The sequence below is a fragment of the Vanellus vanellus genome (assembly GCF_965231255.1).
Source record: "Vanellus vanellus genome assembly, chromosome: Z".
NCBI lineage: Eukaryota > Metazoa > Chordata > Aves > Charadriiformes > Charadriidae > Vanellus > Vanellus vanellus.
Genome location: NC_138908.1, coordinates 36,938,621 through 36,957,319, shown reverse-complemented (window position 1 = coordinate 36,957,319; position 18,699 = coordinate 36,938,621). Strand labels below are relative to the sequence as shown.

The 18,699-nt window shown below is 43.2% G+C and overlaps 1 protein-coding gene across 1 annotated transcript in view; it reads right to left on the bottom strand.

The window, feature by feature from the left end:
* Positions 1–18,699, bottom strand: part of CPLX1 (complexin 1) — a gene marked incomplete at both ends in the record, with an annotated part of 119,399 nt that overhangs the window by 31,564 nt on the left and 69,136 nt on the right. Inside the window, one exon of the mRNA XM_082497136.1 lies at positions 5,289–5,464. Coding sequence (XP_082353262.1) covers positions 5,289–5,464 — 176 coding nt within the window. The remainder of the gene's footprint in view (positions 1–5,288; positions 5,465–18,699) is intronic.

Genomic DNA, 18,699 nt, shown 5'->3' with positions numbered 1-18,699 from the left:
ACTTTGTGACTGTGGGTTCATGACCTAGGACAGACGCTATTAAACTTGTACTCTGAATAAATAATTTGCTCCTACTCACTCACTCACTCAACTCACATGCTCATTTCTCACTCTTTTATGTGAGAAATAAGCAAATATTATTGGGAAGACTTTTAATAGGTAAAACTTTTTGGATTTAACTTGTACTTGCCAACAACAACTCATGTATGTATACATACCAGACAGAATCTGTTTCAGTTTTCTGCTTCTCTATTTTTCTGCTTTTAGTGGAGTTGGTGAAGAAATTAAAGTAAATGAGCAAGTAATGGAGGAAATAATCCAGCCCCTTTTCTTATTCTTTCAACATTTGTTTCACATTTCCAGCCACCAACTCAGAATACTTGGAGACAGAGTCTTGTATAACACCAAATCCATCTCTGTCAGGATAAAGTAATCACAGAATGATTAACCTCTCTCTTTTGCAGAACTCTCAAACTTAAAAAATAAAAAAATATAGCTCCTCTATACAGCTTTATTCATCTTTTCTGATTCTGTGGAAAACAGCCTCATGTTTCAAAGGCATGCTACTTAGAATTATCTTCAGGAGAAAGAAACCCACAGGAAACTGAGCTCTTCTGTTTTCACAAGCTGGGTGCACTTCCCAAAGTGGGACTTCCTGTTGTTAATCTCAAAAGTAACCCACCACATCACTAGAAAAGCTGCAATTCAGAGCTTTGCCTGAGGTCCAATAATATTCCTCCAAATATCCCTTTTCACTCTCTTTGCAGAGCCAACCCTCTGCCATAATGCTCAGGAGTAAATGCATTTCCAAGAGACTTCACTACTCAGCCTGACTCAGCAAAGTCTAGATAGCTGACAGTATCCCAGGGAAATCCCCATTAGCTAGAAGTTTCATCTAAGCTCAGGCTGTATGCATCCTACTCATGAAAATGTGAATTCTAGGCTAGATCACCTCGGATTTGTAACAGAGGGCATCTCAGATTTCTTAAATGCTTTTAGAGCTCTTTGCCCAACAGTGAGAAAAATACAAACACTATCTACCTCTGGGAACACTTCAATGGTCTAGCAGAAGAGACAGCAACCAGTGAAAACAGGGCATTAACCCATTGGCCTGCAACTCAGAAATTCATTACTCTTTCTTTTTTCCCTCTTGTCTAATGCAGACCTACGCCATTCCTTAGAAACAGTTCCAGCTATAAACATACATTAGACATATACTGCACACATTGATATGTTTATATTAATATATTACACTATCTAGATATATATTCATTAAATAAAACAAAAAAATTTTTATGAGGTAGGTGTTCTGAATCTGTCTGTCTGGTAACCAATACCCTGTTTTAAATGATCATATTAATACCTTTCTATGGCAGTGTCACAGGTAGACAATTCCCTGTAAGTACTTTCAATTCCCTGTAAGTACTTTCTTTTCTTAGAATCATAATCCCAAATTCTTTCATTTGCAGAACAATTCTCCATACCTCTTTACAAGATGCACAATGCTACTGGAACAATTCACCCTTATCTGTGCTTCTGTCCTGAATCATAAGGATTGGGTCAGAAGTTTCACTCAGTGCAGACATAGTTTTGTTTATGGACAACTGCTTTCAGCTCTGTGATGAGACTTTGAAGCTTTCTCCCAGACATGTTGTAAGGTCACTGTAACCTGTGCAGAAGTAGGCACTGCACAGGGAACATCTCTTATACTGAGCAGGGCTTCCTCCTTCTGTCTACAGGTATTTTCTGTTGTTCTTTGGCATGTAATCTAAGGCAACACACAGGTTTTCTTAATCAGAAATCCCTCCTCCAACCATTACCTGCATTTCTTTCCAAGTTATCTGAGCTCCAGGACCCCTTCTTATAAAACTAAATTATTCTAAAGAAACAATTTTGACCCAGTCTTGAGGGTGAGATAGAAAAACTGTCTTCTCTCTCCACACATTAATCCCTAAAAGCTAATGTACGGTAACAATGGGTTCAACTACCTTAAATTAGCTCATTTCTCTAGTAAAGGTTTGATTTGTATATGCCAATCTTATTCTGAATCCTCACAATCATTCATTTCCTTCTCATTACAAGAATCAACTTAAGTAGAAGAGAGTAGTAGAGAGTCCCTCAGATAAACAAAACTCTCTTTCTTTCAGATGAATTCCCTGTAAGTAGTGGAAGTCTAAATGTGAAAAGTAGAGTAGATTTCTCCCATTTCACCTGTCAACACAAAGAAAGCCTTGGAAGCAATACAGAAGAGACTTGTACTGTAGCTGTTAGAAACACACTGAATTATGACCCTTCTCACAAACCACAAATGCAAGCTTGGAAAGCACCCACATAGGGATAGGGATAGGGAAGCCTGTAACATTTAAAATAATGTAAGCATTTCATAGAATCATAGAATTGTCGAGGTTGGAAGAGACCCTTGGGATCATCGAGTCCAACCATCTACCCTACTCTACAAAGTTCTCCCCTACACCATATCCCCCAACACCACGTCTAAACGTCTCTTAAACACATCCAGGGATGGTGACTCAAACACCTCCCTGGGCAGTCTATTCCAATGCCCAACCACTCTTTCTGTGAAAAATTCTTTCCTAATGTTCAGTCTCAATCTACCCTGTTGGAGCTTGAAGCCATTCTCTCTTGTTCTGTCATTAATTACCTGAGAGAAGAGACCAGCACCAACCTCTCTACAGTGTCCTTTCAAATAGTTGTAGAGAGTGATGAGGTCTCCTCTCAGCCTCCTCCTCCTCAAACTAAACAGTCCGAGCTCCTTCAACCGCTCTTCATATGATTTGTTTGCTAGGCCCTTCACCAGCTTTGTTGCCCTCCTCTGCACTCGCTCCAGCACCTCGACATCTCTCCTGTATTGAGGTGCCCAAAACTGGACACAATACTCAAGGTGTGGCCTCACCAGTGCTGAGTACAGGGGCACAATCACCTCCCTGCTTCTGCTGGCCACGCTATTTCTAATATAAGCCAGGATGCCGTTGGCTTTCTTGGCCACCTGGGCACACTGCCAGCTCATGTTCAGCTGCTTGTCAATTAGCACCCCCAGGTCTCTTTCTGCCAGGCAGCTTTCCAGCCACACCTCCCCAGGCCTGTAGCGCTGCGTGGGGTTACTGTGGCCCAAGTGCAGAACCTGGCACTTGCCCTTGTTGAAACTCATACCATTGATGTTGGCCCAATGATCCAATCTATCCAAGTCCCTCTCCCTCTGTAGAGCTTCCCTATCCTCCTGGGAATCAACACTCCTGCTTAACTTGGTGTCATCTGCAAACTTGCTGATGATACACCCTATGTCCTTATCAAGATCATCAATAAAGACGTTGAACAGAAATGGTCCCAACACTGAGCCCTGAGGCACACCACTTGTGACCGGCCACCAGCTGGATTTAAATCCATTGAGCACCACTCTTTGGGACCTTCCAGTCAGCCAGTGCTTGATCCAGTGGATCGTATGCTTATCCAGGCCATGCAAAGCCAGTTTTTCCACGAGAATTGTATGGGGGACAGTATCGAATGCTTTTTCAAAGTCCAGGTATACAATATCAACAGCCTTTCCCTCGTCCAATATTCTGGTTATCTTGTCATAGAAGGAGATCAGGTTCGTCTGGCAGGACCTGCCTTCCATAAACCCATGCTGACTAGGCCTGATCCCCTGGTTGCCCAGCCATGTGGGTTTTGATGGCACTCAAGATGACCTGCTCCATGACCTTCCCTGGTATCGAGGTTAGACTGACAGGTCTATACTTACCTGGATCCTCCTTTTTGCTTTTCCTGTAGATGGGTGTTACATTTGCCACCCTCCAGTCCATTGGGACCTCCCCAGTTAGCCATGATTTCCTGTAAATGATGGAAAGCGGTTTGGCGAGCATATCTGCCAACTCTTTCAGCACTCTTGGGTGTAGCCCATCTGGTCCCATAGACTTGTGTGCATCCAAGCGTCATAGCAGGTCACTGATCTCTTCCTCTTTAATCATGATGCTCTCATTCTGCTTCCCCTCCCTGTCTCCTAGCTCTTGAGGCTGGGTGTCCAGGGAACAGCTAGTTCCACTGCTAAAGACTGACACAAAGTAGGCATTGAGCACCTCAGCCTTTTCTTCATCCTTTGTAACTATGTTTCCCTCTGCATCCAATAAAGGAGGGAGATTTTCCCTAATCCTCTTTTTGTTATTAATGAATTTATAGAAACATTTTTTATTATCCTTAACAGTTGCAGCCAGGTTGAGCTCTAGCTGCTCTTTGGCTCTCCTTATTTTCTCCCTGCATAGCTTCGCTACATCTTTATAGTCTTCAAGAGAGACTTGCCCCCTCTTCCAAAGGTTGTAGACTCTCTTTTTTTTTTTTTGAGATCCAGCAACAGATCTCTATTTAGCCAGGCTGGCCTCCTTCCCCGCCTACTTGTTTTTCAGCACATGGGAACAGCCTGCTCCTGTGCCTTTAAGACTTCTTTCTTGAAGTATGTCCATCCTTCCTGGACTCCTGTATCCATAAGGGCATCCTCCCAAGGGATTCTGTCTAGCAGTCTTCCAAACAGATTAAAATTTGCCTTCCGGAAGTCTAAGGTGGCAGTTTTGGTAACCCTTCTCCTTGTTTCTCCAAGGATCGAGAACTCAATCATCTCATGATCACTGTGCCCTAAGCGGCCTCCAACCTTTACTTCCCCCACAAGTTCTTCCCTGTTCACAAGGAACAGGTCTAGGAGGGCACTTTCCCTGGTCGGCTCACTTATCAGCTGCATGAGTAAGTTATCCTCCACACATTCCAGGAACCTCCTGGATTGTTCCCTGTCTGCCGTGTTGTATTCCCAGCAGATATCGGGGAGGTTAAAGTCCCCCACAAGTACAATGGCAAATGACTGCGATATTTCTCCCAGTTGCTTATAGAAGGTTTCATCCACCTCACTGCTTTGGTTGAGAGGTCTATAGCAGACTCCCACAGCAATATCACCTTTATTTACCCTTATCCTAATCCAAACACTCTCGACCTTGTTATCACTATACTTCATCAGATAATCAAAATTATCTGATTTTTATATTAACAGATAATGAGAAAGATACACATTTTTCTCCCCTCATTTTCACTCTCTATTTCAATTTTGCAGGGCTTTTTAATGTGGGAGGTATGTTTAAACAATGACAGAGCTTGAGAAACAGTGCACAAGATTAGAAAGGTCAGTGTGGCAAAGCACCCGGCTCTATCCAGGTACTCAGGAACAAATCAGCTGAAAACAGTTCTCCACTGAGCACTATGAGTTGCCCAGTGTGTGCTGAAAGCCAGATCCCTACCTTGTCTCGAATGCCTTGCCTCATAACTTCTCTTTCAGCCTCCATCTTTGCATATTTGGCTTTTCTCTCTTCCTCTTCCTGCCTGAGGGCTTCCTGTCGTTCCTCTTCTTTCTTGGCAGCATCTGGGTCTTTCTCCTCATCCCCACCCAGCATCTTCCCCATGTCTTTGGTAGCCCCTAGAAAAAGCACAAGAGAAAGTCAGCCCTATAAGAATGTGGGAAAACCATTCTCCGTCCCCCAAACTCAGGACCTCCTTCCACTCCCTCTCCATCTGGAAAGGTTTTTCCCTCCACTGAGGAGAAGGCACAGTCCTCACAAAGGCAGAAGGCAGGCAAAGTACCCAGCCGGACTGGGTGGGTTACCTGGTACTGGTGGAAGAAGCACAGCAGCAAGAAGAAAAGACTACATCTGTAGACCTGCATGATGCCAACACAATTGGTTTGCAGTCCTGGAGGGGGCAAGCTGCCATCCACACAATGTTTTCAACCCATCAGCTCAGTCAAGTGACCCAAGATTGATTTTGGAGAGCCTTTAATGTAACAAGCAGGTGATACATCCAGAAACAAACAACACCAGGGCTAGGAAAGGAATTTGAAATCTTGATTTAATGGATTAGTAATCAGGGTCTTAATTGTTGCCAGAAATTACACATCCCATAACAGGTAGGAGCACACAGAATTAGCAAACATTTGGAGTTGATGATTCCTAGGCTCCTACCATGGATCATAAAGAAGCATCTCTGCATGTCTCTTACCTACCCTTGGACACCACTGCTTCTGCTTGGTATATAGATGGGATCCTGGCCCTGCCTGGTCCTCTTTCTACCTCTGCATGCACATTGGTCCCAAATTTTCAGCCCCTGTGTGCTCCTGAGCCAACTCTTTGTTATTGTGCAAAGCCCTTTTACAACCATGCAAATGGACAGGCTTCTTGCATGCCCCTCCATCCCCACAGGGCTGCATAAAGCCATTTACCCTGTATTTCAGCAGCACTTTTAATTGGCAAATGACTGGCAATCATCCAGCTGAGGAGGAAAGCAGCTGCTGGGGAATAGGAGAGGGTGTTTGCTGTGATACTTCCTCATCAGGGCACTGGAGGGCTGAAGCAGGACAAGGCTGGTTACATGGATCAGGAGAAGATGTGTATCTTCTGGGAGTTGTGTTGTAATCTGCCCGGAGCAGGAAAGAACCCTGAGCCATTTACTAAAAAGGTACCTTCATCCTGGAAGAACACTGTAGGTGTTAGACTAGAAGGAGACATTGTCAAAGTCCTTCCAAATAACTGTATGTTGGCATTACTAGAAGCTAAGTGAAGGGAAGAGGTTTTCACTACCCTTTATCTCTTCCTTATAAATTCTTCAGCGTGTCAACAGTGCCAGAGGACTGTGTTTCCTCTTGCTTTCCACATCAGTCCTTGGGATCACAATGGTGAAACCTTGGTTCTTACAGGGAGAAACATCTGCATCCTGTCAGTATGATTCCTCCAGAATTGCCCAAGAGATGACAATTATCAGATTAACTACTGCCTTTAACAATCACCAAGGAATTTGTTGAGAGGTAAGCAGATCCTGTGGATTTTCTCCTCCACATTTCCTCTGCAGGTCACATGTTTTCCCAGAGGCCTAAATTGAAAGCAGCCTTGAATCAAAAGCAACACTCCAACATGACAGAGAAACGGTCCCTTTACATTTTACAAGCAAGGGAAAGTGATCATTTTAAGTTTGGCAAGATCTGGTTATTATAGATGGGGTTTTTGCCAGATGGGAAATAATAATAGTAAAGATGACTCTCGCCAATTCAGCTACCTAACCACAAGCCTCTTGACACTTCCATCCTGTTAGGAAACCTGTGGATAAAAAGAGGAATACACCCAGGGACCCCAACAAAACCCCAGCAAGAATATTCATGGTCCCTAGCTACTGTCAGTCTTCCTCTACTGTCATGTTGCATCTCCTCTGCAGTGTCAGAGTAATACAGGAACTCTTGCATTTTGAGGGCAAATTTACTCAGACCATCTGGTGATTTCTTTCCTGGGATGCAAGGAAGGCTAACCGATATTGCAAGCAAGTTATAATTTCATACCAAGTGGAAAGGCAATGCAGACTAGTTGGGTCACACACCCTATTGCAGGGACCTCCCTAAGCAGCCTTACCATGCATAAATCATTGATGACCACTTCCAGTAATGCCTTTAATTTTGGATTCCCCAGAACAAATATTTCCACTGATGATCAAACTGATTTGGGTTCAATAGTCTATGAAGTTTATCTCTTTTTAGCTTCTCTACACTTAGAGCTACCCAGACAGTGTAATACACAATTATGAAGCAGAATTCAGCAGCAGAGATTTTTTTTCCCTCTAAGCACTACTTCTAGTCTATTATTAAGTTATAATGTCAGCTCAGCTCATCATGTAAGGAATGAAATTATGTAGGCTTTCTTTTATCTCTTAGAAAAGGCCATGATTTTCAATACTTTATGCATTTGATTTTGCAGCTATTCAGCACACAAGACACCTACAAGAACAAGAACGTCGTTTTAGAATCCTCACAGACTCAAGTCTTAATTCACCCCTGATTTCAAAGTCACATTTTAAATGTCCAGAATGTTGCACTGCCTTATCTTTGTTAACTAATTGGAAGGAATTTTGAGAAGCAAAATTTCACACCACATTTTAACTCCAATCTCTTGTGTTACTTTTGGTATAGGTTTTTTGGTATAGTTGGGTTTTTTCTTTTAGCAGTTCAGCAGTGGATGCTCCAGAGAATTCATTTGCATATACTGAGATGCTGCAGTTACAGGCACAAGCAGAAAAGAAGTGTAGAAGTTCTGTCCTCAAGCCTACTTTTGAAGCTTCCAAGGAAACAGAAGGGAAGGACACACTTACTGAATCTGTTCATATGATAACCCCAGGTCTTTTCGTCTTCTTTCACATCCCAAACATAACATCTACCTTGACATTAAGAGAAGACAGAGAATGCCAAAGTACTCACTAATCAGTAAGGAGCTTCAATCAACATTACTTCCAACATCTCTAGACAAGGCCACAGGAAGAACACAGAAACGGCTAAAGCTCCAGGACAACATGTGCAAACTGTCACCTCTCTGGCCCTGTCCCCAAAGGATACAAAAATTCCATTAGGGAAAGCATCTCAAAGGTGGTTTGTTTAGAAGACAAGTGGTATGGCAGGTATTCCAAACTAATAGTCATTCCATTGAACGATACGGGCTAAAGAACTAGTCAATCAGGTGTTAAGCCAAATGCTATGAGTGCACTCAGATACATATTCATGTGACATTTACTGGTTTCAGTTGCCATCATCCATCTGAAGAATTGGTTGGTTGGGAACATGTGGGAGACGTTCCCCAGTGAAATAGCTGGAAAGCAGGCCAGCTGTCTGGAAAGTAGTTTTGCAGTAAAGGCCTTGGGGTCCTGATGCACAACAAGCTGACCATGAGCCAGCAATGTGTCCTTGCAGCAAAAAAAGTCAACAGCCTGCTCGGCTGCATTAGGAAGAGTGCTGCCAGCAAGTTGAGGCATCCTTCCCTTCTACTCAGCCCCGGTAAGACCAAATTTGGAGTGATATGCCCAGTTCTGGGCTCCCAGATACAAAAGAGATATAAAGCTACGGGAGTAAGCCAGCAAAGGGCCATGAAGACGATTAGGAGACTCGAGGATCTCTCATAGAAGAATCTGAGATAGCTGGAACTGGAAGGCTCAGAGGCGTCTCAGTAATGTGGGTAAATACTTGATGAAAGGGAATGAATAAGAGGCAGCCAGGCTCTTCTCACTGGTGCCCAGTGACAGGAGAAGAGATAATGTGTACAAACTGAAATATGGGGAATGCCATTTAAACCTAAGAAAAAAAAAATAGGGTTGCAGAAGCAGGCTGTGGAGTCTCCATCTGTGGAGATATTCAAAACTTCATAGGGCACAGCCCTGAGTAACCTGCTGTAGATCACCCTTTTTGAGAATGGGATTGGACTAAACAACCCCTGGTGATCCCTGCCAACCTCAGCTATTCCATGAGTTTGTGAGACCTCACAAGTGGTTTAAATGGCAACTGAAAATGACTGAAGTGAATTTTGCAAGGAAGAGCATGAAGAGCACATACCCAAATAGATCCTGCATCTGAACTGAAGGAAACTAGATTCTTAAACTGCCTGACCTCCATCGCAGGAGCACCACCTCATATGACCTATGCCTTCAACAGCTGACTGACATCAATCCAGCTTTCACACAGAAAACATAAAATCACAGAATCAACTTGCAGGAGCAGTGCTCCATTCATTACTTGTTAAAAAAAAAAAAAAAGAGGAAAAGAAAAAAATTCTTCTAAATATTGACATGCAAAGTTATTTGCTGCAAATATATCAAACAGAATTAGGACTTTTAAGGATGATTTACAGAGAAAGAGATTAATAAGATCTTGGGCATTCTTAATTAAGCACTGGATGATGGAATTTGCACACACCATTGCTTCAGGTAAGGTAATTAAGTGAAAACAGAAGAATTTCTTTTGCATAAATCTCATTTCATATTGCAGACAAATAGCACCACACACCTGTCTTTCAAGAGGGCTGCATATGTGCGTGCTTAGACCTCAGAGGATGTTGCAGAAGTTCCCCCTCAATCACAGCTGTCAGAAGAAGCAGTGAGAGGTTTACCTGAAACAGGTATGCCCTGAGAAAATTTTGCAAGTGTTTTTTTGGTAGTACTGTTTGTGGCTGAGCCATATTTAGATCAAACAGACAGGACAACTGATGTGTCAGAGTTTCTGAATCACAGCATGATTTTTGTCACATCATCCAAACATTTGGAGCTAATCACAGAGTACTGTCCTGGAGCAGGAATCGGTCACTCATTTTTGCAGCACCACTTCAGAACCAGAACTAAGAACGTTTTACTGGAGAGGGACCTTTTTCATCAATGCCATAATGCAAAGCTTATGTCTGGTATACAGGAAATCCTTTCCCCATTTTAAGGCTCACGAAAGAGGTGAATTTGCCATTAAGAAAAAAGCTTTATATCAATCATTATGGGACTCCTTACTCTGTCCAGAAGTCAAGACACTTAATCACCAGTTTGTCAGGAAAGTTGGCTAGACTGGCATTTATATGAAGACTTCACTAAACAAAGGAATTTCATATGCAATTTTCCCCAATATGAATTATATCTAAAGGAATCAGATCTTGTCCAAGTGTTTTTGTCCAAATCCCATAGATGTTACAGAGATGCTTTCAGACCTTCCCCCCTGGCTACTGTGACATACTTCACTGTCTGTTGCAGCAAAATACACACCAGTAGGTGAGATTTTTTCAGACAAAATACAAACTGAACCTCTGTTCCCTTTGACCTCAAAACATAGCATTGTGTTTCCAACCCATTTACCTTCCTTCAGCAAAGTCATTACATCTGCTGATTACACCTGAATGAATTAGACTGCTGAGAATCCAATTCCCAACAAGGGTGGCTAGGTTCAAGTTTCTACTCAGAGATGTGTCCATGTGTGCTGGGTATCTGGCTTTCCTGTTACAATTAGTGGAAGCCCACTGTGACCTTCAGTTGCCTCTATCTACCACTTAATAGTGAGGTTTCCTACAGAGCCTGAAACACAGCCCAGGAAACGGAATCCAAAGCTGCATCAAGCTTCAGGAAAAGCACACTCCACCGTTTGGTGAGTTTAGATACCTATTTGCCATGTCAGTACTTCATGTAGTCTCCTTGGCCTATGCATCTTACACGGCAGGATGCATCTCCACCTGTTCTGACATACTAAACAGACAGCTAAGCATGATGCTAAGATCCAGATTTATATACACATCTTAGTTGGAGACAAAGTAAAAACCCAAAACTACAGCCTGCAGGAGCAGAATGTGTGTGTGTAACTTTTCCTTAGCATAAAATATAGACAAGAAACATCAGGCTCCCAAACATGTTATGTTTGGACAGCAATCCAATTTAATGCACTTCCTTTCACCCTTAAAGAAGAAAGGGGTGTTTCCAGCACATGATCAACCTCCCCCGTAGCTAAGACAAAGTGATAGATGAATGATCACTAAACAGCATTTTACAAAGAAGCTAGTTCTGTCTGAACTAAGATGGAAAGTAAGGAGTATGTATTCTACAGCCAGACCTAATCCACTGATCTCTAGATGTTGCTCGGATTTTTTCAGTACTATTGCAACACATTTCCATTCCACAATGCCTTGCAAAATCAACTGAATCATCCATGAGTTTTTCTGACTCCCAAAAATAAAACAACCCCAAACTTACTACTCATAGCTCATTATCTTGTACACAAATAACTCCTGCAACTTTGTTTAAATCCATCAGGAATGCAAATTTTCCCTCTTAGGACTGAGTGAAAACCAAACAATGGCTTTGGGACTTTAGCAACCAGATGGGCCAAGCAGGAAGGAATAAAGAACAGTCAGTTATGAATGGGCTGCACATTTTTGTCTTTCACTCTGAGAGTTCCTGTCATTACAAGATGGTTTTGATGACTTGCACTTTCCCATATCTTTTTTGTGTCACTCTTCTTTGAAAACATGATTGGGAAAGAATGAATGAACTGAGTTCTTCAAGATCTCTGCCCAATAAGATCTCCTGTGCTCCCTTCCGAGACTTATGGTCTGTATATTGTGAGCTTTTCAGACATACCCTGCTGCATCTCCTTTCTTCAGTCTCCTCATCAGTAAAGCAGCAATGAATCTAGATGCCAGTCTTGCTCCAAGACTTGGTGTTCTGCAGGGGCACACAATGTAAGGCAGCTCCTGGTTTCTTACTTTTTTTGAGCCAGCTTCCATCAGGCAATGCCTGTTTCAATGTAGAGTTTAGTACACCCAATTAGAAAGTTATTGGAGTTGACATGAGCAAAAGAACTTACAAACTATGTAAGCAAAAATCACTCTATTCAGACTAGTGTCAGTTCAAGAACCCTTAATTGTATGGACAAATTTTTTCTTGTCAAGGGTGAGATCAAAATAATTCATCCACAAAGAACCAGTACAAACTATCAGCTGGTTAGAAAAAAGCCTTTTATTTTTCCACACCACTGGGGCAACCTGGTTGTCTGTCTGGTCTTTCTGTCCCACTGACAAAAGGGGAAGGGCAGAGAAGGCCTGGAACATGAGGATCCAAGCCACAACACCTGTTTCGGAAGCAAACACCTTCTTCATATCAATACAGTAAGACAATAGCCTGGAAAGATTATGTTGCCTGTTTCCACATTAACCTGCTGCTCTTTGAAAATACTTCTACCTCTGCTCTTCATACATTTAGGAGCAGAACAAAACAATGCTTTTAGGAATGTTTTGGAAACAAAAGAGTACAGCTCCATGCTTGCTGAAGAAAGCTGTTTTCCCGCAAATGTTTGCACATTTCTTCAGTGATAAGAACAAAGATGCCTCTACTATCTGCCTCCTACTCCTTCAACTGAGAGATAAAGGTTCAGGGTCTTTTCATTCTGCAGTTTTATTAGCCACCAGATTGCTATTTTCCATCAAAAAAGTAAATGCCACACCAATCGTTTCAGCTGAAAAAAGCCCTGATTTTCTACTGCTAAAGTTTAAATACAAATGTAACAGCCGTTCAGGAGGGTATCACATGATATTACAAAGTAGACTTACATGAATTAAATATTGTGTTTGTACATCAATACTGAATAGCTCCAAAGGAACCATCACAATTTATTAATTAACTATAACTAATACACCTACTGAAATGCATTAGTAATTCCTCTTTCAAAAACAAAGAACTGATGACAAGTTCACTTGAGGAGCTCACTTGAGAAATCATAATATCTCTGAAAATACCATTTTCTAATCGTTTTGGTACAGTGGGGATCTCTGGTAAGGATCTGATATCATTGTATTAAAATAAGAAATTCTTAATGAAATTCAAAGCTCAAAGTAGACATGGAATTCTTTCTCTGTTTGCTTTTCCAGATCCACTCAGCACAAGTGTCTTACACAACTGAGAAGGGTAATGTTTATACGCATTTCTGCTCCCTGGGCCAATCTATGGTTTTAGGTTTATTTCCAGATCAGTGAGATGCCTATCTATTTTGGTGTTAAGTTTTCTGAGATATCACAGAAGAATAATATTGGCAGGATTCCAGTGACATCCATCTGAACACATCAAAGTGGTGAGCAATGGATAAGGGGTACTGTGCAAGCTATGTAGTGGCAGAACACGAATGGGAATGAGGAAGGAGTAGAAAAGGAGCACTCAAAGCTTCAGTTTATTTTGTTCATAAGTGAACATTTTTGAGAAAAAACTGCATAGGAAAGCATAGATTTGTTTTTGTATTTTGTTCCTACTCCCCCCACACACACACTGATTACCTTCCAAATAAATAGAATCACAGAATCACAGAGTGGTTTAGGTTGGAATGGACCTTAAAGATCATCTAGTTCCAACACCCTGCCATGGGCAGGGACACCTCCCATGAGACCAAGTTCCTCAAAGCCCCATTCAGCCTGGCTTTGAACACTTACAAGGATAGGGCATTTACAACTTCCCTGGGAAATTTGTTCCAGTGCCTCACCACCCTCACAGTAAAGAATTTCTTCCTAATTGCATATCTAAATCTACCTTCTTCCAGTTTAAAACCATTACCCTGCATCCTACCACTGTGGGCCTTGTAAAAAGTCCCTCTCCAGCTTTCTTGTAGGCGCCCTTCAGATACTAGAAAGCTGCTATAAGGTCTCCCTGGAGCCTTCTCTTCTCCAGGCTGAACAACCCCAACTCTCTCAGCCTGTCCTGACAGCAGGGGTGCTCCAGCCCTCTGATCATCTTTCTGGCCCTCCTCTGGACCTGCTCCAATAGGTCCATGTCCTTCTTATGTTGAGGGCTCTAGAGCTAGATACAACATTCCAGGTGGGATCTCAGCAGAGCACAGTAGAGGGGAAGAATCACCTCCCTCCACCTGCTGGCCACGCGTCTTTTGATGCAGCTCAGGATACCGTTGGCCTTCTGGGCTGCGAGCGCACATTGCCAGCTCATGTTGAGTTTCTCATCAACCAACACCCCCAAGTCCTTCTCCTCAGGGCTGCTCTCAATCCATTCTCCTCCCAAACTGTATTTGTGCTTGGGATGCCCTGGCCCACATGCAGGACCTTGCACTTGGCCCTGTTGAACCTCATGAGGTTTGCACAGGCGCACCTCTCAAGCCTGTCCAGGTCCATCTGGATGGCATCCCTTCCCTCCAGCGTGCTGAATGCTCCACACAGCTTAGTGCTGGCAGCAAACTTGCTGAGGGCACGCTGAATCCCATTGTCCATGTCACCGACAAAGATGTTAAACAGCACTGGTCCCAGTACTGACCCCTGAGGAATGCCACCGTCACTGGTTGCCACTTGGGTATCAAGCTATTGACCACAACTCTTTAAGTCCAACCATCCAGCCAGTTCCGTATCCACTGAGTGGTCCACCCATCAAATCCATGTTTCTCCAATTTAGAGACAAGGATGTCATGCGGGACAGTGTCAAATGCTTTGCACAAGTCCAGATAGGTGACATCTGTTGCTCTCCCCTTATCCACCAATTCTGTAACTCCATCATAGAAGGCCACAAGATTTGTCAGGCATGATTTGCCCCTAGTGAAGCCATATTGGCTGTCACCAATCACCTCCTCCATGTGTGTTAGCAGAGTTTCCAGGAGGATCTGCTCCATGATCTTGCTGGGCATTGAGGTGAGACTTACTGGCCTGTAGTTCCCCAGGTCTCCTTTTTACTCTTTTTAAAAATGTGGCTTATGCTTCCCCTTTTCCAGTCAGTGGGAACTTCACCAGACTGCCACAACATCTCAAATATGATGGACAGTGGCTTGGCAATGCCAGTTCCCTCAGGTTCCACAGATGAATTTCATCAGGTCCCATGGACTTGTGCACCTTCAGGTTCCTCAGCTGGTCTTGAACTTGGTCTTCTCCTACAGTGGGTGGTACCTCATTCTTCCAGTCCCTGCCTTTGCTTTCTGCAACTCGGGCGTAGTGGTCAGAGCCCTTCCCAGTGACAGCTGAGGCAAAGAAGTCATTGAGTATCTCAGCCTTCTCCATGTCCTGAGTGACCAGGTCTCCCGTTTCCTTCCTGAGTGGGCCTACATTTTCCCTAGTCTTCCTTTTGTCACTGATATACATACAGAGGGCTTTCTTGTTGCCCCTGATGTCCCTGGCCAGATTTACCTCTATCCAGCCTTTAGCTTTCCTAACCTGATCCGTGGCTGCTCAGACAATTTCTCTGTATACCTCCCAGTCTACCTGTCCTTGCTTCCACTCTCTACAGGCTTCCTTTTTCTGTTTGAGATTGTCCAGGAGCTCCTTGTTCATCCACGCATCCTGGCATTTTTGCCTGACTTCCTCTTTGTCAGTATGCATTACTCCTGAGCTTGGAGGAGGTGGTTCTTGAATGTCAGCCAGCTTTCCTGGGCCCCTCTTCCCTCCAGGAGTTCATCCCACTGTACTCCTACAAGCAGATCCCTGAAGAGGCCAAAGTCTGCTCTCCTGAAGTCCAGGGTAGCAAGTTTACTGTGCACCCTCCTCACCACGTTAAGGATCTCAAATTCCACTGTCGCATGGTCACTGCAGCCAAGGCTACCCTTGAGCATGACATTCCCCACCAGCCCCTCCCCGTTGGTGAGAACAGGGTCCAGCATGGCATCTCTCCTACTTGGTTCCTCTGTCACTTGGAAGTTATCGTCAATGCAGTCAAGGAACTGCCTGGATTGCTTATGCCCCGCTGTGTCTGATGACTGCATGAGGTTTGGTAGTGTCTCAGTTACATTCCTGCTACGAGCCCCCAGTAAGCAGCACAGCTCCCTACAGAGTGCATCAGGCTGGCAAATGGGTGCCTCTGTACCATTCAGAAGAGAGTCACCTAGTATTATTACCCGCTGCCTTTTCTTAGTTGCACCAGTTGTTACACAAGGAGCAGATCAGGCAGTCTCACTCAGCTCCTGCTGCTCTCCTGATACAGTAGATTTTGCATCTTCACTCTGCAGGGTAGTGAAGTGGTTCTGTAAGGTCACCTCAGCTTTTGGGAGGTGCCCATGAGAATACAAGACACCAGTCTGGTCTATCCTTTGCCCCAAGGATGAGCTTTATGCTATTCCTGCCAGCATTTTGTCTGACCTGCTATCAAGGGACTGTAGAGTTGAAGGCAAAACAGTGAATGTCAGATGTTTGGTCAACAGCTAGCTGGCCGCCGCAGTGCTCACCACACTGCAATATACACTTGGTCTGCTTTCAGTCTTTTCATTTTTCTTCAGTCTCCATTATCCAAGTTTTTTGGTTGGCTTGTTATTTTCTCAGCACCTGTAATAATTCCCATTCCTCAAACTAGCAGAATTCACTGCTTCAGTCCTTTCTGTTCTCTGAGTTCTAATGCTGGGATCTAAAATATGCCCTACCATCAGCTAACCAGAAAAGACATGGTCTGAGAATAGCCAGGACCTAGAACAAAGGCTTCATTGAGACCTGTCCCATATAACAGGTACCAAGACAAACAGTTAGAGGTAATAGTGAGAAGTTATTCACAGAATCAGCACTATGACAAGACACCAAGAGATCATTTGGGTGATCAAGACATTAGGGTGACAATCAGCACAATACCTATTGTCCAGCTTTCCTTCTTCTGGATCCTGGTATTTTTTACCACATCTTGGTGTGTGTTCATGGTGTAATGTCAAAAAACTGTCAGGCCTTGCCATTCCCTGTGCCTTCTTCAGAAACGGGTCCTGAACAAGCATGCATTTGCTCTGACTGTCCATGTTTAGACAGAGGAGCCTTTATTTTATTGTCCCTCGGGACCTCTGCTTCACCCATTCCCTCTCCCCAGACTCAGCTTTCTCTGTCTCTGGTATTTTACTTCAGTCTTTCTTTCTCTCCATCTGTACCCAGCCAGACAAACTGCATTGCTCAGAGGTGTTCTTGTTGCAAAACAAACTGGTAAATTGAGCAAACTATGTGTAAAGGTACTTGAAATATTTAAGGATATTTCTTCTATTTTCTGCTTCTAGCTTGTAACTATCAATTCATGTATTTCAGTAAATTCTTCAGTTAGTATACAATTTATCCCTTTGCACTGGTGCTAAGTCCTTTTTATACTACTTTAACTAGGACAATAAAGTTGCCTGTCCAACGTATGTGGAGAAATAATTTTCAGATGACATTCATCTGATCTGATCTCAGACCCACGGCAACACTATCCTGGGCATATGGGGCTCTCTTCTTTTCCATTGAATCATAGAATGATTTAGGTTGGAAAAGACCTTTACCGTCATTGAGTCCAACCATTAACCTAGCATTGCCAAGTACACAACTAAACCATGTCCCTGAGCGCCATGTCTACACATCTTTTAAATACCTCCAGGCATGGTGACTCAACCACTTCCCTGGGCAGCTGTTCCAATGCTTGATAACACTTTTGGTGAAAAAATTTTTCCTAATATCCAATCTAAACCTCCCCTGGTGCAACTTGAGGTCATTTCCTTTTGTCCTATCACTTGCTACTTGGGAGAAGAGACAGAACCCCACCTCTCTACAACCTCCTTTCAGGTAGTTGTAGAGAGTGATAACATCTCCCATGAGCCTCCTTTTCTGCAGACTAAACAATCCCAGTTCCCTCAGCTGCTCCTCAGAAGACTTGTGCTCTACACCCTTCACCAGCTTCTTTGCCCTTCTTTGGACATGCTCCAGTACCTCAATGTCTTTCTTGTAGTGAGGGGCTCAAAACCGAACACAGATTTTGAGCTGTGGCCTCCCGGTACCGAGTACAGGGAGACAATCACTTCCCCAGTCCTGATGGCCACACTATTCCTCATAGAAGCCAGAATCCTACTGGTGTTCTTGGCCACCTGGGCACACTGCTGGCTCATATTTAGCTTGCTGTGGACCAACACCCCAGGGCCCTTTCTGTCAGGCAGTTTTCCAGACACTCTTCCCCAAGCCTGTAGTGTTGCATGGGATTGTTGTGACCCAAATATAGGACCTCTTGCTTAGCTTTGTTGTTTATTATTGGGCTTGTTTGTTTTTTTTTTTTTTAATTGCCTGTCACAATTTCTATGTCATGACAAACTAGAAACATCTACTGGGCTAATATGTATTTGTTATTCATAATGACCCAATAGGGTTCTTTCCAGATTGAAGCAGGTATTGCATTTTATAATCAGTCTGTGAAAGATGTCAAACACTGTTGATGGCCTGTCAGTGTTACCTCATTTGTATGCATCTAAGTCAGTGTTCTTCCTGCTTTTTATTATGCTGTGCACATTTGATTTAGTATACTTAATGTCCCTGAGCAGTGAAATGTTCACTTTGGTTATTTCATTAGCTTGCAAACCTCCTTTGCTGTAAAAAATAAGTGCTTTTCCTAGTTGAAATAGCTTATCTTCCCTGACGGACTTTCATTCAT